Source organism: Scomber scombrus, chromosome 5 (genome assembly GCF_963691925.1).
Source record: "Scomber scombrus chromosome 5, fScoSco1.1, whole genome shotgun sequence".
Classification (NCBI taxonomy): Eukaryota; Metazoa; Chordata; class Actinopteri; order Scombriformes; family Scombridae; genus Scomber; species Scomber scombrus.
Genome location: NC_084974.1, coordinates 16,828,290 through 16,849,831, shown reverse-complemented (window position 1 = coordinate 16,849,831; position 21,542 = coordinate 16,828,290). Strand labels below are relative to the sequence as shown.

The following is a 21,542-nucleotide window of genomic DNA, read 5'->3' as shown; positions in this document are numbered from 1 at the left end:
AAACCTAGAAAAAACATCAGGGAACCATAAGAAATGTGAAATCAGATACCTGTTTTCAAGACTCTGCTTACTTAAGGTGCTTGCATGAAATGTTTTGAGTTCAGCTGGATACATTGAAATCCCAAGAATATATAGCAGGAATATTAATCAGAGCTGCTTTTCAGGATTTGTTGCCTTTCATGCACACACCCAAGGCGTAAATCTATGATTCCTTACTTTGAGAACTGAGAAAAGTGTTGTATGATTATTTCTAACGTGTCATAACCCTTATTATAATGAGCTTTATCTGTGCAGCAGAGGGATTGAGGGTGTCATTGCCCAGTTTTTCCATTTTAATAGCTAAAAATGATTTGATAATGTCATTTGCCCTTCAAACTAGTGATTTGCTTGCACGCTGTGTCTTTTATTTGGAAATGGGAAAAGGGGAATCCTTACCTGAGAAACATGGTCACTGTGACACAGTCGAGGCATGGAGACCCATTCGTTTCCAGTAGTGTCTGCTACTGACAGGGAATTTAATAATCGTATTCTTATTTGTTTATAACCGGAGATTTGGGTGAGGTCAGCTCTTACGGAAACAGAAGAATGAAGTCATTGCCAACGGAAGGGTCGATGGACAAGTAGGAAGCAGTGTGCGTGCGTCTGTGCTTTGTTAATGGCCTAATGTTGCCTTTAATGGCACATCACAGATGGGAGTTGCTGGTGGATGTTTGGAGTCAGGACTGTGAGCTCCTATGATCTGCCCCAAGTCTACCCACAGGCATTTCAACCACTTCTCCTCTCAGGTCTCCTGACCTGCGCCCCTCAAATATATAATTCACGACATAATGGACGTGATTTCTGAGTGCACTTACCACCCGATCACTCCAGCAGACTGCTGTCTTAAGAGCAGCTCCTGCAACCATGCAGCTCATTTGCTGACGCAATTTATGACTTTTTTTTAAAGAGGATGCTCATGTGGTCGAGTGTATAGAGGAGAACATTTCAAAGACTAATGATCATGCCACAAGATCAATTTCTAGGAAACCTTATGGCAAGTCATTTAGAGTGATAATCACCCTTCTTGTAATGTGCTTTTATCTTTCCCTTCTGTCTCTCCCTGAGAAAAATGTACTGTAGAAAATGACTCTGTGTTACTGCCAATGATGTGACGACTTTTACATATTGTATGTGAAAGGATATTATGCCTTTCTAAATTGTAAGTACATATGTTCTCAAGCCTTATGGTAACATTTATTTATGCTGCCATTATTTCTAGTACCAACAAAGACTTTTTCCCCCACAGATATTAGTATTGTTAAAGTGCTTTCCTGAAGCTTAGTTAAACTATTAAAACTAAATCAAAGCCATATTGTCTCCTTTGATTGTGCTGTCAGCATTTTCAGACTGAAAGAGACGGTACTTTAAAGGAACTTGAACATCATTTATTAAAAACACTTGACAATATTTGCCTTTTAAAATCTCATATTAAACTCACTTGCTAATCAAAAGGAAAATGCAAGAGGTTCTTGAATATGTTGCAATCAATGTATTATTATTTTTATGTATGTCTCTCATTATCCAGCTTCAAAGCTTGAATGTTAGTCAATTAATAATGATGTAGAAATTCAGCTTGCAGTTTTATTATACCTAGGATAGGTATAGTAGGTATAATAGGACAACTCTGTTGAAAGAGTTAATGACACGCAACACAAGGTTTCAGCAGTGAACCTTGAAATTTGAGGCCCATTATGTTGTTTGGTGCTGTGTTTTTAAGTATTACCTCAAATAGCAGGTCAAACACAGACGTGACACAATGTTGAGATATTTCCTAGCACTGCTGAGTGAAATTTAGTAGAATAGGTTTTTTTTTAGATTGCAACAAGAGTAAAAGTCAATCCTTCAAAATCATACTTCTTCATTACTTAAACCAGTGTAGACAATAAAACAGAAAGGCTTAGACAATGTCATGTGTTTTGAGCTTCCTTTGGGCTTATTATTCTCTCCAACTACACAAATAACCAACAGCTGATGCAAAGTGTTTGTGCCTGTTCTCTGGGGATTATAAATAGGCATCCTGGGAATTGTAGGAAATCACAGAAGTAGAAGCAAACAAGATCTGATGGACAACGTATACACAAATAAAGTGCTACTCTCAAATTAAAATCCCACAAAGAACTGGGGAAATGACAAAGATATTAAAAATTTGATTTCATTTTTTTAAATCACGTCGAGATTAAAGTTGCTATTAGATATATTAATAATAAACAATCTATCAAATTAAAATGTATAATGTCAGTCGTAGTGATGAACTTACAGAGAATTATCACCTGACTCTGCATCTCCCCCCAGCTTTACAGAGCTCTGACGAGTTTCAGCTCATTGTTTAACTGCAACTTAACTGTTTTTATTTCACTCTCAGCATTCGTATAGTGTCATTTTCAACCACAGCAGGCAGTTATCAGAGAAAAAGTGCTAAAAAAAAAAAAAACTCCTGCTCAGCACCAAATCAAGCTAACAGACAAAGTTACCAACTAGCTGGTTCACACAGTGGAGCATTTAATAGCTAAAGAGACAGATATTTCCCTCAGGAGTTTATAGAGAACAAAAGCAGAGCTAAAGGAGAATTAATACATTCAATCACGTGGACAGAAACACACCTCCAATTGAATGATAATGTTGTTCTGTAACTGCTCCTTGTATAAAAAAGCAACTGTTTGCTAAATCAAGTTAACAGGTGACATGTTCGATCTGCTTCATTAAGACATATATATATATATGTATGTATATATATATATATATATATATATATATATATATATATATATATATGATATTTTGTATTTTGATCGTATTTGAGTGACAGCGCCATGACAGCCATCATATCTTGATTCAAATTTTGCTAAACTGTAATTGGTGCATCACCCTTCTCCAACTGAGTTCCGTCCACCTTTAATGAGAAGAGCTCAGAAAAAACTCAGCTCTTTCGAGCTCAGAAGAGCTCAGAAAAAACACACAAATAGAGAAATCTCCTTTGTAAAATAACCAAAAGTCTTTTTCACTTCAGTAGATGATTTTGTTTAACAGTAAGAAGCTGATTGAACAAGTGTGTTTTTGTGCCTTTAAAAAGAATTATGATATGCAACAACGATTCTTTAACAACATGGCATTTATTTAGGGAACCAGTCATTATCTACCCAAGTGGCTTGAAATTCCAGAGGGCAAAATAAATCTTCCCTCCATCTTGGGCGCTCCTTGCTTTCTTTGGCCTGTCATCTCAGTCCCTGTCGAGAAGCGGAAACAGAAAGCTGATCCCGCAGCGGCAGGTCTGCACAGGTACTGAGGCTTCCTCAGTCTGAAACCAGAGAAAATGAAGCCAGCATTTTCAGTCACAAGGCAACAATGGGAACCCGACAGGTGGGACTGCAGGCAATACATTAGCCCTGCTCCCACCTGCTGTCATCTGTAGGTGTCTGTTGACCACACATGATGTAGCAAATGAACATTGTTTTCTTTGCCTGAGGGGGAAAGAGAGTTATCTATATGTCTCTCTGGAAATACATTTCAAACTAAATTTTTTTTAGTACCAAGAGAGAAGTTGAAAGCAGGTAAGAGCTATTCATTGCCAGACTACATTAGAGTAAAATGATGCAGGAGGAGCACTGATGAGGGTTATTTTCTTTAGCTTTACTCTTCTGAACATTTGCATCTGTATTTTTTTTTTCTTCAGTAAAATCTCTTACATTCAAAACGTCTTACCTGTTCTCTTCAACTAACAGTTTTTCCTCCAGTTTCCTGAATAACATGCAGTATTAACACATTCTCTGATTGGGCATTTTGTTAGCCAAGCATGAATACTATTGTTGTTTGGGAGGACAGTAGCCTAAAAATGTGCCCCTGCTGCTGGGGTGAAGGAGGGGAGCCATTATGCTTAATAGACTCAGACTAATAATACTGTGTGTCGTATACTCTACATAATTCCCCATTTGCTGTCCATTCTCCTCCTTAGCAGAACTCAGGCTTGTTTTGCCCCGAGGTGACAAACATGGCTGTGATTAGTGTAGGCTTTGAAAATATGAGTGTGCTTATTTTATTTAACTTCGGCTTTTAAGGTTGTCATGTTTTTTGTTTTTTTGTTTAAAAAAAAAAAGACAAGTCAATTAATTACACTGCACTCTTTTAGAACGATGCCATCTTCACAGAGAAATGTGCAGAACACATCAGACTAGGTTTAGAAGAAAAAAACCTGCAATTCCCATTAATTATCAGAATATTAAAGGGAAACTTCAGTATTTTGTGACTAATGGGGACAACAGTGTTTGAAATTGGTCCTGTATGAAGTGGGAGCGCTTCAGCCGGCAGCCATGAAACGGGCTATGATGTAATCCTTGAGGGTAACAGTGCCCCACTAATGTGTATGTTATAAGTGTCTGACAACATCATGGAACCATACAGAGAAAGAACACGTTTTTCTTTCGCCACAAGGAGTTTGTTGTGTTGGAGTACAGAAAGTGTAGCTTATATCTAAAAGATTTTCATGGCTGAATATTTAGCTGACAAGGACTGTTAGTGGACATACATTACAGCCCATTTCATGGCTGCTGGCTAAAGCACTCTTACTCAATACTGGATCGATTTCAAACATTGCTGTCCGCATTAGTTACTTGAAGACAAAGAGATAGGAAAATAGGTTTAAAATTTAAAAAAAAAAAAAAAAAAGATTCACTTTAAATCTTTGGATACTGTGTCTTGAAGTAGATTAGGATACAAATAACGATTATTTTCCCTATCACCAATCTGCTGATTATACTTTGGATTAATCGTAATCATGAATGTCTGTAAAATTTCAAATAAATGTAAAAAATGCCTATCATGACATATTCAAGTTGCTTTTTTGTCAAAAAAAACCCCCACTCAAAAACCCAGATATATGCCGTTTACGGTGATATAAAGTGAAGAAAAGCAGCAAATCCTCACATTTGATAAGTTGGAACTAGCAAATGTTTTCCATTTTTGCTTGAAATATATGATTGATTTTTTTTTCAATCAACTAGTGATCCTAATATCTGATGATTTTCAGTTACTTCAGTGTTGGAAGTAGACTATTCTACTGAGGACACAAAGCTATTGTACAGAATCATAAAGTGTAAAAATAAATTGCTCTGCTTTTCTTGTGACTAATTTCCCATTCCAATATTTCTTCATTTAATAGTCGTGCATCAACTCAGTATTTTATCAATGTCGGACAATATCACACAGTCGTTTCCATCATAAAACTAATAAATGTGTTCAACTTTAGACAACCATTCTTATGTAACTTGTAGATAAGAATCCACAGAGGGAGGATCACTTATTAAAAACAAAAAGAGACTAGACAGGACTAGTTCAGCATAGACCGCAGATAGAGCCTGTGGGAAACATCGTCAGAAAATGAAAGCTTTGTCCCAAGTCTTTCTGTCCATAAATGGACCTTTTTTCCTCACATGATTCCCTCTAAAAGGCCATTACACCCTTGTGAAGGTCAAAGAGACGCAGGGCAACGTCTTCAGGGTGTGGAGCTGCTCTCAGTGCCCTAAAACAGATGGTGCAACTTAAAATGAAGCATGGAAAACAGCTTTGAATCCACACATGTCGTTGTCTTTGTGCCGTCCATTTCACATAATGTAGCCTTTGTTTACCCTCAAGTATTTACAAATAAACTCATATGTGCTGCCCACTTCTGCAAAATAGCTGAATTTAGGCAATTTGTCAACATCAGCATGAGAGCTGAAACGATTTTCAACAATATAGGGCTACAACTGCAAATATTTCTATTATGGATTTATCTGTCAGTGACGTCATACCATTAACCCATTAGTCGTTTGGCCTTTAAAATAGTGAAACAGATTGATCACTGTTTTGCAAACCCCAAAGTGATGTCCTCAAATGTCTTGTTTTTGTCACGACCAACAGATCACAACTCAAGGATGTTCTGTTTACTATGATAGAAGACTAAAGAAACCAGGATATACTCACATTTTAGAAGCTAGAACCAGAAAATGTTGTCTTTTTTTTTATTTAAATGACTTGAAACTATTAATTAAAGTTAATTTTCTATCGACTAATCGTTGCAGCTCTACAGCAACAGTTTTAATGATAGTGTTATTGTTCCAGTCATTTTCAAACAAAAATGCCAAATATTCTCCATCCCCAGCTTCTAATCTAAATATCTTATACCTGACTTGGAAGATTCAAGGAAATTGAAGATGTCACCATCGGCTCTGGAAAAGTACAACGGCCATTTTTCACTATTTTTAACTACTTTTCACTACGGAAACATGATTAGCAGATTTGTCAGTTTGAAAAATATTGTTAGCTGTACCAGCTTTAAGGCAAAACAGTACAACCAAATGAGCTGAGTCAAGTCAAGTTGCTACTCTGTGGGGGGGAAGTTTTGGGCCCCCCATGAAAATGAGATCAACGACTGCCCCCTTTCACTGAAACATAGGACAATTTGGTTTGCATGCGTCCTCATTACATGTTTGAAAAATGAGTCACACAGTTATGAATATTAGTGCTTTTTGTCTAGTCAGCTCCCAGCCATCCGGCAAAAAATAAAAACAGATGCCCTTAGTGTTATGCTATAATGACACTGACAGGCAATTACAGTAGGATGGAAAAAAAGCAAAATTATAGAGCACACAATGTTGACGTTTGGAATAGTGCTTCTGTGGTTCAGCCTGAAACGAAAAGACAACTGTGTGAAAGGGATGTTGTGCAAGTGTGCTGTCAGTTATCCATCACTGACATGGTTACACCCCTTCCCTCGAGGGAGACAGACTGAGATAGTGAGGATGTAGCTGTGTATTTATGTTTTTTGTTTTTTTTTAATCTCTGTTCAGCTGGTTGGTCTGAAACACTTCCTCCACCATGAACTGCTACTGTAACAGCATTTGAATACAGTCATATGCTTGTCATAGGCAGTAACGTATGAGCTAAGGGTGTGCACAGATGGAGAGAGCTGACAAAACATCAGTCCACAGAGCTCATATATTACCAAATAGCTAAAAGGGTGCTTTGGGGATCCTGGTGGTAAGAGATTTTTTTTCCCAAAACCTTCCCACACCTTTCTGTAAGACAGAAGTTCCTCTATTTTTCTTGACAGCAGATAATGAGAGATTTGGCTTATTAAATCACTGATCGCTTCTCATTTCACATACTTGATATGGCTAATCAAAATTCAGTACTTGTTAAATAATTAAAGAACGAAAAGCAGAATGTCATGGAAGGTTAGGTTTTCTTTGATTTCTCGCTCCTTAGGCAAGCACCATTCACCATAAGAATCTACCCTTTCCTCAAGTATTATTGATCTAGTTGAAGTGGTTCTGTCTGGCCCCTCACTGCTGAATCGCTTCTGAAGCGAGGCTATTTGCCATCAAGTCTTTGTGGACATGCGCCATGGGATCTCCATTCACTGCACAATCCTCATTTTAGGCACTTAATAAGTTTGGGCCTCGGTTTTCCTTTGGATGTTGCAGCTGAAAGACGTGCACACACACTCAGGCACACAAATGGGAGGGCATGAGGTAGCAAAACAGGGATATAGAGACTAGTGTGGGGAGGTAGCTGATTTCCCTGGTGAGCTTATATCTGAGCTGTCGTCACCTGTCTCTTCGCAGGGATAGAGGCGCCTTAATCAGGAACACGAAAGCATCTCCTGTGGTGCTGCCTCCTGTCTCTGACTCGCCTGTCTATTACTCGATTTACAATTGTCAAAATAGTAGCTTATTTTTTGTGTCCACTTTGTGAACTGGGAATTTTCAGACAACTTCACTGTCACTAAATGATTTGTAACTAAACGCATGCGATGCAAAGCAATGCAAAGCAATGCAAAGCAATGCAAAGCAATGCAAAGCAATGCAAAGCAATGCAGTTTGATTAAAACTTTATTGATTTCCATCGCAGCCTCATCATACAGACTGTTGGACGTGATGTTTTTTTGTGCATGTGTTTGTCAACGTGAAGTCACACTGTTCACCTACTTTTGTTACGAAGGATTACCTTATCTCGGTAAGCAGCAGGAGCTTTGTCTTCTGTAACTCAACATGTGCGATTAGTCCTCATTGTGTAACAGCGTAATCTGCGCAGATAAAGCCTTTTCCTTAATACAGACTCTTTTAAAGTTCTCAAAGAGGCTGAACACGGCTTTATTTGAATATTCAAAAATGCCTATTTGAATTTGAAATGTAAGGAGTCTATTATACAGGAAGAACGATAACCTTTACAACACTGCAGTGCTTACATTGTAACCTGAATATAAGTGACTCTTGTTATTTAACAGTTGTAAGATTCAGCAGAGTAGGTTGTGCAAAACTCTCTCTCTCCTGAGAAGTTTGAGTCTCAACACAGAAAAAACACGTGAGCTTGGATGCCAAATGCATTTGGATGTTTCCTCGACCATTAAACTATTTTGGTACTAACACGCCCAGGTGATGCACCTAATCCAGACACTGACGGATTATTTTTGGCACCGTAAATATCTCCAAAGTGAAATGTAGCTGCATTTCATCAGATCTGACACATATGCAAACCATGTGTCCATGTCTTGCACAGAGTGCTCATTAACTCCCCTCTCTTAATAGATTCACAATGTCTCCATTTTCCTTTTATGCCTGGGCCAGAAACCTGCACATCTAGCTGAAGCCCATTCAAGCGTGAGAGTCAGTTTCATTACATTTACTTCAAAAAGACAAAACAAGAGAGTGTGGGATGGCTACATCAGCATGCCGTGTTCGCACCAGCAATCTGCATTACCATTTCAGGTGGATCGGACTGATGTACACCCAATTGCAAAAAATCTGGGTGTGAGCAAGACTCTGTGAAATGCAGACACAAATTTGCAGTTCAGTAAACTGCCCATTTAATGCAGGAAGTCTTAGTTGGAGCAAACAGGGCGGCTGCATTTCAGTTGTGTGACAATCAAATATAAGTTCTTCAAACGCTTGAGAGAACTATCTATGCCAATTTAATGATACATAGGAGAATTTGCAAATATCCAAAGTACACTAGGTTACATTTGACTAAACAAAATCGCTTATTCAGGCTGATCAGTGCATGACTTGATTCCAGATAAGCTTTTAATCCTTTTAATTCACTTTATTATGCAAGACAAACAGATTTTAGGTGTGGCAAATCATGGACAATGAGAGGGATCAGTGCAGGAGATAGTTCTAATGTGCTATAGTGGACAAGTGACAGAGCTTATCTCTGTGTTTTGGGGAAGAAATCCTAGTAAAACTGTCAGCAGCTGAGATGTGCTGAGGTTTGTTTTGTCCCAGCCTGTCAGTATTAAATGTCGCCGAGCCTTATTTAAATGCAGGCATTGTATCTATGTGGGTGAAATGCGGTGGTATCTGTGTTTTCTCAAATACTTACTATTTGGTGGGTTATACTGCTTTGATGCTCACTTAAGCAAGTCGTAGATAGAGCTGTAAGCACTGATTATAGTCATCATCGTAGGTATACCAACACCCCTTTGAAGCCCTTTTGTTCTTTTCTGTAGATGTTTCATTTCCTGAATCTGTATAACAGATGTTTTGTTATGCATCTTTCAGTCTAGCTCATTATGAAAGTATATCCTTGTGAGTTTGAAAACGGTATTTAGATCAGTGTCAGCACTACCATGCATGTTTTTTTTGTGTATTGTTACTTTTTCTGTTTGGGGAGATATAAAAAATAAACTTATATCAACAAAATGCCATACTTGTTAAAGATAAAATGAAATCACACACTTTTCTGATACCTGAAATTAGCATTTTTGTTAAGTCTGGGATGTTATTTGGCATTACTGATTTTGTTTCAGCTATTAAAGGAATAGTTTTATAGTTTAGGAAATGCACAGACTTGCTTTTTAAGTTAAATGAGAAGGTTGATGCCACTCATTTCTGTCCAATAAATGTAGCTAAAACCACGAGAGGCTTAGCTTGGGTTAACACCAAGATGGAAAACAGGAAAACTTTACTTTTTACTTTGCTTTTTGTATGGATAAAGTTATATGGCGGAAAGTACACAAACTATCAGAGCTGAACATGAGGCTATATGAAATCATGCTATTGAATTGTCTGTTGTTAGTCATCTGCTTGCCGTAGTGGCTTTACAGACAGGCTGTACAGATGCTGGTTAGTTCAACATCAGACTCGATGTTGTTTCAGATCTGACAGCTCATAAAATTGAGTGACAAGTGTCAGAGTGTGAACTTCAGCTGGGTGTCAGGAAGAGGGTAACACACAGTATACTTTGTTGACTTGAGGCAAACTGTTTGATATTTGTGAAGTAACGTGTAAAATCAATGCGTGACTATTTTATTAATTTGATCAATTGTCTTGATGTGACACCTGACAAAGGGGACTTTAACGTGGGAAAACAAATTAGTCTAGAGTATAAGAAGCAGACTCCAAACTCACCCGAGTATCATGACATCACCACTGTGCAAATATGCCTGTAGGGTCCTCCCGGTTGTTACTCTGGTGTAATATAGACAATGGTAACCATAGTAAAAGTATTTACATTCATTCAAACAGGATTCAAATGAGCATCACAAACAAAGGCAAATGAAAGAAACGTCTTGTTTAAGGCAGATTCATCATTACAGTATAAAAGTCTGATGGGTTAAAACAGGGAAAAAGTGAGAGTAAAACTTATGTTGCAGAGCAAAAATGGCATTGTAGCTCTTTGTGCATGAATTTAATCCTACAATTTCAGGGTTGAATGCACACAGAATATTTGAGTATCTTCATTGTTTGGCACTTTTTTCTGTAAATACAAGGACAGCATTTGTCACTGATAGAAAGTGGTTGGTCACTGCTATGTTCTTATACACTTTGCTGAACTGCTGATGAGCTGTTTTGGATTTAAGCTTTAGCTGTCATCCCCACACACCCACTCATGCATTTACCTTAGCTTGAACTCCAAGATTTCTGAAATGTGAATCTGAATACCAAAAAAACTGAGCAGCACCTCATTTTCAGTCGGGCCATGGCAGCCTCTCCTTCCCTGCAGCCCTCTGGCTCTCACCCCTCATCGCATCCCATTGAGACACTTCTGCTGGCACCCTCCTCCCATCCCCCCTCTCAAGCACTCTGTCTCCATGGCAATGTTTTGAATGAAATTTAGTGCAGGAAAGGTTGGCTTTTTCTTTTTTTGCAAAGGGCTGTAAAATTAGCAGAACTCCATAGAAACTGCTGCTCTTAGTGAATTTAGACAAACATTAGTGGTACTGATAAATGGAAGTCAGAATTGGGGGACATAATATAATAATAATAATAACAGATTTCTAAAAAAATCATGCTGTGTTGAAGCTGACCAGAATGGCCCTCCTGGAAAAGTAATTGAAATCTGTGGACCTGCTTTTTCCTTGCAGTCAGCGCTTTGGTGAATGTTACCGGCCTGTTTGGGGAAACACTCGAGATCCCGTGCAACAATGGAGCCATAATGGCAGAAGACGTCATGATCGCTAAATGGAAATATGTAAGTCACAGTAGAGGTCAATGGATTCAAAATGGTGAAGTCCGTCTGACACCCACTTATCATGTCTGAACCACGCCCAGTCTGAGTGCATTTGCTGTGCATTAGAGCATGCATCTGTCCCTCCATATGACTCTGCATGAGGCGCAGAACAATACAATGTGTGCTTTATTTGAACTGCAGGCCAATGGCATATGTGACAGACATATAACAAGTGAACCCTGCTTTTGCTTTCCAGGACAAAGGAGATGGAAGTTCAGGAGACCTGCTGGTCAAGAACAAAGCACAGAATGTCTCAATCACAGCCAATGAAGACTACAAGGGCCGTGTGAGCATGGCTGCAAACACCAGTCTGCTGCTTTCTGAAGCTAAGTTGACCGACCAGCGGACTTTCACCTGCATGGTGGTGGCTGTTGGTGACATCAGAGAATTCCCAGTTAATGTGGTGATCTACAGTGAGTACAATCTCTCATGAGACTAAAATACCACTTTCAGTTTAGACAGCTGACATGAGTAACGTGCAGCACACAAATCATGTACAATAGCACCCTGTCCGTTAACATATTTTTTCATGTATTGCAGAGGTGCCGGCAGGTCTGGAGATTTCTGACAAAGCGGCGGAACTAGAGATTGGCAAACTTACTAAGGTGTGGTTTTTAATCATAAACATTGCTTATACTTATATTATTTTAAGCAGTAAAGCATCAAGGGAAATCCCTGACTTGAGCTAAGGCATCTTGAGGCATAGCATAGTCCATGTTACTACAGTAATGAGTTCTTTGAAGTGATTCTCATGAATTAGTAAACAGCAGAACCCCCCCACCCCCCACCCTCACCCCTCCTACTGCAATTTCAATACCCAAAGGATGTGAGAGGCTTTAGAAATGCTTTTGGGCATTTCACGGTCTATTGCATAGACAACTCCTCTGTCCTCAAAAGCTGGAGGGGTGCAGAAAAAGCTAATTTGCTCTGATATTTGGTTGTTTAGGAGAATGTAGATGTATCCTGAATTCATCCAATTATGATTTTTCTTTCAATAATTGTGTCTTTTAGTGCAGGTTTTTGTCATTATTCTCAGATTTAAATGGGGGTTTTTTTCTACAGCTAGGAACATGTGTTGCACAAGACGCACATCCAGCTGCCAGCATCACATGGTTAAAGAACAATAAACCCCTGGAGTCAGATGGGAAAGGTGTGTATTCTTCATCTTGTTACATACTTTTAAATGCTAACAAAACAGCTCATCGGAGTGTTTTGAGTAAATTTATTTTTTCTGACTGGGACAGTTGCTGTAACTTATTCTTCTATGATGAATTGTGCTGTATTAGCAGACTGTTTGAATACAGTGTTTTGGTAATCACACCATTGTTTCCTTGTTAGAGTTTTCAGCCAGAGCTGTTTGTTTCTTGTTTAGGGATTTCCATCCAGGCCTCTGTGCAGGTAGACCCTGATACTGGCCTTTCAACCACTTCCTCCGTACTTGAGTACTCAGCCGAGAAGGAAGACACAGATGCCCAGTTCACCTGCAGCACGCAGCACACTGTGGGTGCAGAGCTGGTGTCCTCTCCAGTGACCTTCTCTATCACATGTGAGTCTCCGAACGCTGCAAACAACATTCACATTTTCAGAAGAGTACACAGCAGCACTGTTTGTTGTCAGAGTACTGTGTTGAAATTCAGTACAAAATGAAAGAAAAGCTGCTTGATGAGGGCTGTTTCAGTTTCATCACCACAGATTATGAAAAATTAATTCTTTGTCTTATTTACCTCCCCGGGGGAAGTTATTTTTTTCAGGGCCAGTTGCTTTATTCACTTTTATGCAGTTTATCTCAAAAACTTGCTCACAGACTACTACAATATTTAGTGTAACTGAGCAATTTAGAACTGATCTGGTTTGAAAATATAATTGGTATCTGAGCATTATAAAAAATTCTATCACTTTTTAAAGATGTGTTGATCCAAGTAAAACTGGTGTGTTATTTTCAGTTCTGAGGCTCAGTTATTAAAGTGGAAGTTTCTAAAGATTATAATGTGATTTTGCTTTATTTTTGACTGGTGTATTTCAGTTGACACAACATGAAATAAATATAGACCATTTTTATGTTAAAATCAACATCAGAATACACTGTCTAATTAGGCTTTTCAGGCCCACATCATCAGCAGTTCCTGACCTATAAGAAGAGCATGAGAACTCTTCAAAAACAACAGTAGCTCGCGGTGACATACTGCCACGTGTTATTTTTCAGACTCTTTTTGCTTCCAGCCAACACAGACAACAGTAACACCAGCCTTTAATGGTGACAGCTGAAGAATGAGGTGTGGATTCTGAAACTCTGTTGTGGGATTTATACTGAACACCGCAATAAATATTGAAGGCACCTGCTCAGCGTGGCCTTTAAAGCAGAACTTGAACACTTACAAGAAATGTGAGAGTTTGTCTCAGATGGAGCAGAAACAGTCGGGCTTTGAAAGGATTGTTTGGTCGAGTGCCTCGAAATATGACTGCAGTTCACCCATCTCCTCGATTTTGAAGTTGGTCATAACCAATACTGAAGTTTGAGCTCTCTGTAGCATACAGACACAGTCGGTCTCTGCAGTCCCTGCAGTCAGCTGTTGGGGGCACACGCTCCACTTGATACACACTCCACCCTTACAAACATCCCCCCTCTGACTTTCTGTCTTTCTGTTTTCTGCACAGACTCCACAGAGAACATTGTTCTTCAGGTCATTGCCCTGGACCCTCTTGTTGAAGGAGACAATGTGACTCTGAAATGTGTGGCAGATGGTAACCCAGCTCCTACAAGCTTTAACTTCCACCTTAAGGTACACACTCAAATGCTCATAAATGTTTCTTCTGTCTGTGATCATTACAGATTTGCATCTATAGATTTATTGGTTGTTTATCTTCAAAAAAGCATCATCTCATCAACTAATCACTTGTCATTGATCAATTGTTTGTCTTTGAAGGAGGATATGGTGAAAGTGGAAAACACAAATACTTACACCATCACAGATGTCTCACGTGATACCACTGGCGAATACAAATGCTCGCTCATTGACGACCCCTCGATGGAAGCTATTAAGGACATCACAGTCAACTGTAAGAGACCAAAACATGCTTCATATCCTGAAAAATAGAAATTACTGCAATTTTGCCACACAGCTGCATCACTATTGGTGTAATTTTATTTTCTGCCTATAATCTAAGATGAATATCACGACACATTTCAAAACTGAAAGAATAGCGTCAAAAGGTTGACACTCAGTGTTTGAAAGCTTGAAGACTAAAAATGGCATTGATTGAAATGAGGTTTTAAAGGTGTTTATAATGTTTTGATGGGCTGAAAACATTTTTGAGTTTTCTTTCTTCACAACTGCAGCACTCGTTTTACAGTCAACCCTGTAAACCTTGTAAATGATTATATGTAAACTGGTGCACATATGTTGGTGGGAAATAAGTTTTTAATCATTTAAACTTGAGTTACGAAAAGACAAATCTTTATTTCGAAACTTTTTTGCAGATGTATTTGCACTGGTATTGCAGACTGTTCTTTCAGAGCTGAGTTTAAAATGCCCACTTTAAAGAGATGTGCCCACAGCGGTTTCGAGCTGGCGAGTCACATGAATTATGGCTGCGTTGTCTCACAGCTTCTGGTCTGAAACTCTGAAAATCTGAAACTGTGAAACAGACCATCTGAAAAAGAAAAAAAGAACGGGATCCTGGTAGCAGGGGTGGAACTACAGCAATGACTGATGTGCACAGGATAAACAAGCAGGATGCACAGTTGTCTGTGCTGTCTGACTGTCCAGACTTTGCCAGCTGGTTGACAGCCTCATCTAATTATGAAAAATGTATCAATCTTTAAAGGCACTGGAGATTATATGATCACTGAGAGTAATTTAATGTGTTCAATGTTAGATTTTTAGGCTCAGAAGATTACTTACCAGGAGAAAATAAATCAAGGAATTAGGGCTGTCAAATAAAGTTAATTTAGATTAATTAATTATTTAAATAATAATGTATTATAAAATTCAAATAAATGCTGTTATGGCCATATTGTTGCTTGCAGTATTTCTGCAGTATTATTATCATCATTATTATTATACATTTTGCTGTAGGTGCATACCCACCCACTTAAAATCAACCAAAATACATTCATTGGATGTGTTGTAAGAGTTATACAGCTACAGACCAATTGTAATGGTTTTAAGATATATTTGGTGGTATGGTACTGTTCTGGGACCTCCATGCACATACATGAAAGCCATCAGCAGGGAGAGTAGCAGCAAGCAGTAGTTGGCTGTGAAAGGATAGAGCTGGCTCTGAAATTATCTGGCTATTAGCTGATGTGGGCTGCTGGGCTGAGCTTGACTGTGGCCTGCCTGACCCAACACTGTACGCTCAATTTAGCCTTGCCTACACAGGTATTGTGCTAAATAATAAAGTCACCATATCAGCTCAATTTAGACACTCTGCTTACTTACATATAATGACTACCTGATATTTATCAACAATAGCTCGCACATTAATGCAGCCTTGTATAGACCTATTGATGAAGAGTTTGGACAGTCCATCTCCATTCCACTGTTCTTTTCTGTCTTTTTACACCATAATACACCCATCCATAATATTAATGATATTAAAGGATAAACTTACATTTTGAAAATTGATACCATGCTTTATGGTGAATCAACTTTATTATTCTACACATGCCCAAAAAATAGGCTATGCAGTGAATATTTAACTGTTGTATGTCACATATTGATATTTTTACTGTTCTACATTTAACAATCCAAGATAAACACCATCATTTTGAAAATATCATGGCAATGGTTTACTATTTTAAAAGAATAAGAACTGATTTGTATGTTTAGTCCATAATTCTTGTCACAACATAATTTTTATGGACATAATAACACAGAGAGTTTTTATAGATTTCCATGCATTGTTCGATAATTAGACCCACAAACTGCTCCAGTCCAAGACCGGCAGGGCTATGACCATGGCTGACTGTACTACAGATTATAGACTAACATCTTTGTTGTATTTCTAGTAGGGTTGCCCATCATTAAAAGGTTGCTTAGAAAAAAAACTGAATCAATAAATCGGGGCATTTTGTGCAGACTATCCTAAAATAATATTACATTTTCACCATAAAATATTCACCTATGGAAGATTATGACCCATTCATTAATTCAGGCATGTTTTTTCCATAAAACAAAACTGATAAGTGTCATGATCTGCAGCAAGGCAACGCACACCTCCAGGGAACACTGACTAGCAGTGATGCTGAGCTGAGCTGAGCTGAGATATGCTCACCAGCAGGCGGACTGTCTGAGAGTCACAAAAATACTGTGACTTCAGAAGGATGCTGTCAGTGAAATAAGCAGAGTCACAAACTAACTGAACAAAAAACTGAACACCTGTGCATTTGGTCAACTGAATTAGCTGTATTTCTTGAGTGATTCAGTAGGCTAAACCTAACAAGCGCATGTCAGTTTTTCCGACTTCACTTGACAAAAGATATTACAGCAGTTCTCTCACCAATGGGAACCAGCACCTACCACCAGTAATAATAACAACAATGATAATAAAAATAATAAATAATAATAATAATTAGGGGAAATACCTACTGCAGGCAACAATGTGACCATATTATATTATATACGTTTATTTGCATTTTTTAAGATATTATTTTTTATAATGAATTAATCTAAATTAACTTATTTTGACAGTCCTAACTCTTTGATTTATTTTCCTCTGGTTAGTTATCTTATGAACCTGAAAACCTAACTTCAAAGCTTTTTTTCAATTTCAAAACATATTCGCAACAAGATTTTCATCCCATAATATCTCTCTTTGCCAGCCTGTCTTTCCTCCAGTGCTTTGTGAGGAAAAGTCTTTTGTCAACCGCACTGTCTCTAATAAGCTGCATCTGCAGTGCTGTGTGCCAAGTGCTGGGTTGTGTAGTTTAAAACAGGAATGTTTCAACCTTTGTCAGGTCTCTGAATCATCTTCTTATCATCCTCTCCTTTCTTTTAGACCTAGACATCAATTTAATCCCTTCTGGGAATATTGTCAGGAGTGCCGGTGAGGCCCTGAATCTAACTTTCCAGATTGGTTCTTCCGGGGAATCAAAGGTCTCCTGGACAAAGGTAAAAACACACTTTATATCACAATGCTTCAATCAATGAAAAAAGTTTGTGCTTGTTATTGAAAGTGCTGATTTTTTTTCTCATTATTTAATTAGGACAATATTAAACTGGACAAAGAGCCCAAGTTTAACAAGCTGGCCTACTCAGACTCTGGCCTCTATGAATGCGATGTGACGATGGGGCCCCTCAACAAAAAAGCATCTTTTCAGCTTGTTGTTGAAGGTAAGGGCATAAAGGAAATTCAGAGATTTGGGGAAATGTGCTTCTTTGTTTTTTTCTGTTAGTAGTTGACAGAAAAAGTTACGCAAATGCACACTTGACACTTTGGTTTTTGTAAGTATGAAACAAGTTAGAACAGTTGCATTATGGAGGTTCAAAGGTGCTGATAGGCTGATTTTGTTATGTTTGCACACTCCGATTTCCCTGTTTTCAGTCTTTATGCTAAGCTAAGTTAATCAGCTGCTAGCTGTAGCTTCATAGTTACCATACAGAAACAAGAGCAGTATCAATCTTGCCATCTAACTTTCAGCAAGAAAGCAAATAAGTTGATTTCCTAAAATGTCAAAAGATTTCTTGAAATAAAGACTTTCCTCAGTCATTTTGGGTGTTTCCATGAATGTAATACAATAACAGTGTGGCAAATAATTTTATTCTGATGTATCTGAAGAGCTATGTCCTGTTATAGGTGCTCCAATTATCAAAAAGCTGTCCAAACAGCGCGGTGAAGATGGCCAACATAAAGTCTTGATTTGTGAGGCTGAAGGTTCTCCGAAACCGGCTGTCTCCTGGAGCATCAATGGCACCTCGGTATGTATAGACATGCACTTACATCTCTAAATACAAAAAAATCTGCATCTGCATTCTCTGAAGGTCACTATGAATTTTCTATAAATGCACATGCATCTAGTCATTTCCTTTTATCCTTTTATCATCTGCACTCCATCCTGCCAGAGCACAGAAAATTACATTACAATTATGTTTTCCCAGGCTTGAAGACCTTGGGCGGAAACATGCTGTACTTACTGTAACAAATACAGGACTGTGATTGTAAATGTTGCAATTCTTCAGGTTAATGTAACAAAAAATATAGTATGCGGACAAAATGATAAAAGTTTAAATGTATGAATTGACAACTGTGACAAATGATTCGTTTTTTTATAAAGACAGTTTGGGTTGGGATACTTTCAATTTGCCTGAGTGAGTGATGAGATGTCACACATAACCAATGCTTCACAAGATTCTGTGAAACCATGTACCATCTGCTGAGATTCCCAATACGTTCTATATAGGTTGATACAATTGAGTGCTTCTTTGATAAAATAACATTTGATAGAATACTGCATGCAAATGCCAATAACTCATTGTTTCTCTAGGTAAGTTTGTTCATGGTGCCTGCATGCCAGAGCAACAAGCTCCTCAAAACAAAGTAAACTGGAAACACATGGCACAAAGCATTGCATTCAAAAGGACATACTATGGGCACAATGCTGTGACCAGTTTTAGGACATAATTTATTGGTGAGCTGTGAATGAGGCTGTTTGATAATTTAGCAAATCTACAGTCCAGACTGTCCACTTTGTGGTGTTTAAATCCATTTGCAGCATTTCCCTTTGATTTATAAATGTGAATAATACATGCCATAATTCCCTTTCTTGCAAAAAACTGTCAAAAGCTCCATGTCTTTCCACTTGTTGACAACCTCTACGGCAATGATTGGAGAGTCACTGTGGAAGGTTATCTCTGGTTGTAGAAGCCTGCCCTTTTTATTGTAGTCCACCGTCACGGCCGTGTGCCAGCTCAGAAAATGTAATACAGCAGGGTTTACGCCTGATTTCAGAGAGCACACAAACAACACGTTGTGAAATTTGTCACACCCAGAAAAGGCTTGCATGTCACTTTGAGGCAGGACAGTCAGAGCCCAGATAATCAAGACATGTTTTTTTCTCAATTGTAAAACGTGCTAGTTTACTTTGTATGTTTTTTCGTTTTTGAATAACTGTAGTTATTCAAAAGTAATAACACATAATAGAAATCAGTTTTAACAAATGGTCATGCAACCTAGTGTACATCAGCAAAGGACAAAGGACAAACACATTCAGACTGCTCTGAATGTGTTTGTGCTTTTTCCTTTCTTAAAAGCAGTCTTTCTTTTACTGATGAATCCATACTGGTTGTCATAGAAATTCATCTGACAATGTAAGACTGAGATATTTTAAAAGATGAGAAATATCTCCCCACAGTATTCACTAACTTGAATGCTTTGGTATTCTGTCGTAACTCTCTTCAGTCCAGCTTGTGCTTTTTTTTGTTTTTGTTATGTTTTGATTCGTCCTCCGTAGACCACCTGCTCTCATGAAGGTAAAGGGATTAAAGAAGTGCAGAAAACAGTACAGTTGATGCTCAGCTAAAGACAGTTGGCCAGCGGGGCTCAGAATAATGTAAATATTGCAAGGCCACAACAGCCAATAAGCAACATGAAGGAGAGGAGTGCAATTTTTATTTGGTGATCGCTTAGCTAGTGTTTACAGATTTAATGGACAGTTAAAATGGACGAAAGGTAGACATACTCTTACGTGTATGTGTCTTAATGTGGAGAATCAACTACAGCTGACTCTGTGAGTGAGAGAATGACCAGAACAGCCATATTTTGTGCCACACAATGTTGTGAAAATAAACAATTCCAATCAGATTGTTATTAAATCTAAAATTTAAATGCTTTTCTTTTAACGCAAAGACTTTTATCTAATGTGAAGCGCAACAGTGTGACACAATTTGATTACTTTATGAATTTTACATGATCGTTTTATAGAAATACAAACATGAGGGGAAAATTATTATTGTCAAGTTGATTTAAAAAATAACCTCAGCACTTATCTGCATTTGTTTTGCTCTGGAAAGGATATAAAACTTTTTCTGTCGAGGTCTTAAAAAGCAGTCCTGGTAAGAGGATGTTTGGTTTGTCCTGCAACAACAGCAACAGCTGCAGCAGTGAAATCTGCAGGTAACAGAACAGCAACTGTATGTTGTTCACAAAGTAGCCAAGACATGCTGTAAAAGATTTGTATCTACAGCAGGTGATTTGGAGGCAATTTTGGCTTCATTTGAAACTACATCAGGGTACAGTTTGTGATTATATTTATAGCTATTCAGGTGTCTGGTTGATCAAACAACTTCTGAAAATACATTTGTTTCTATATTGAACAACCATACACTATAAATGGTGAAGACAATCCACTAAGACACTCATATGGTTGTTTAAATGTAATGGCATTGTTTTCCTCACATCAAACCTATGAATAACATCAGCAGAGATGGGGAGGTTGGACTACATAGAGGCAGGCTGTTAAAGGTAGCAAAAAAAGTCCAAGTTGTGCCAGTGTCTTGGTCCTGATACACTTCACGCTTTGCTTTGGCACTCACCCTGTGCTGCAGAGTGAGTGAGTACTCCTTCTTACATGCATGGCGGTTAGTATTTTCCCAAGCTGCCACACTTGTGAACTTATCTGCTCCTAACATTTCTTGGAGGTTGTGCTCAGTGTTTTGAAAGAGTACATTTCTTCATTTTCTCTAAGGCTCAAACACAGTATTTTGTGACTGTCAGAAAGACAAAGAAAAAAAACCCAGCCTTTTTTCAAAAGGATCTTTGTTTCTGTAGTCTACCTGAGTGTAGTCTGATAACAGAGCTGCTCAGTGAAGCAGCGTGAATTACGTATGTATCTGAGGTTGAGAGTGTGTGGTTATCAAAGTACATGTGTGCAGGATGAACAATCTTTTCAGTCCTTTCAATCAGTGCCTAACCTCAAAAATAACCTCAAAACTTGAACCTGTGCTCAATAATGAATCACGTTTATTTTATTTTCTATTATCATTTCTCTGATTAAAGCCTATTTAAGGACAATACTGTAA

At 38.2% G+C, this 21,542-nt stretch overlaps 1 protein-coding gene across 1 annotated transcript in view; it reads left to right on the top strand.

The window, feature by feature from the left end:
- The window catches only part of LOC133980844 (CD166 antigen homolog A-like), a 39,407-nt gene that overhangs the window by 12,665 nt on the left and 5,200 nt on the right, over positions 1-21,542 (top strand). The window contains exons 2-11 of the mRNA XM_062419660.1: positions 11,378-11,484; positions 11,720-11,936; positions 12,064-12,128; positions 12,586-12,673; positions 12,896-13,069; positions 14,179-14,303; positions 14,448-14,580; positions 17,524-17,636; positions 17,732-17,858; positions 18,322-18,443. Of these exons, the coding sequence (XP_062275644.1) occupies positions 11,378-11,484; positions 11,720-11,936; positions 12,064-12,128; positions 12,586-12,673; positions 12,896-13,069; positions 14,179-14,303; positions 14,448-14,580; positions 17,524-17,636; positions 17,732-17,858; positions 18,322-18,443 (1,271 nt within the window). The remainder of the gene's footprint in view (positions 1-11,377; positions 11,485-11,719; positions 11,937-12,063; positions 12,129-12,585; positions 12,674-12,895; positions 13,070-14,178; positions 14,304-14,447; positions 14,581-17,523; positions 17,637-17,731; positions 17,859-18,321; positions 18,444-21,542) is intronic.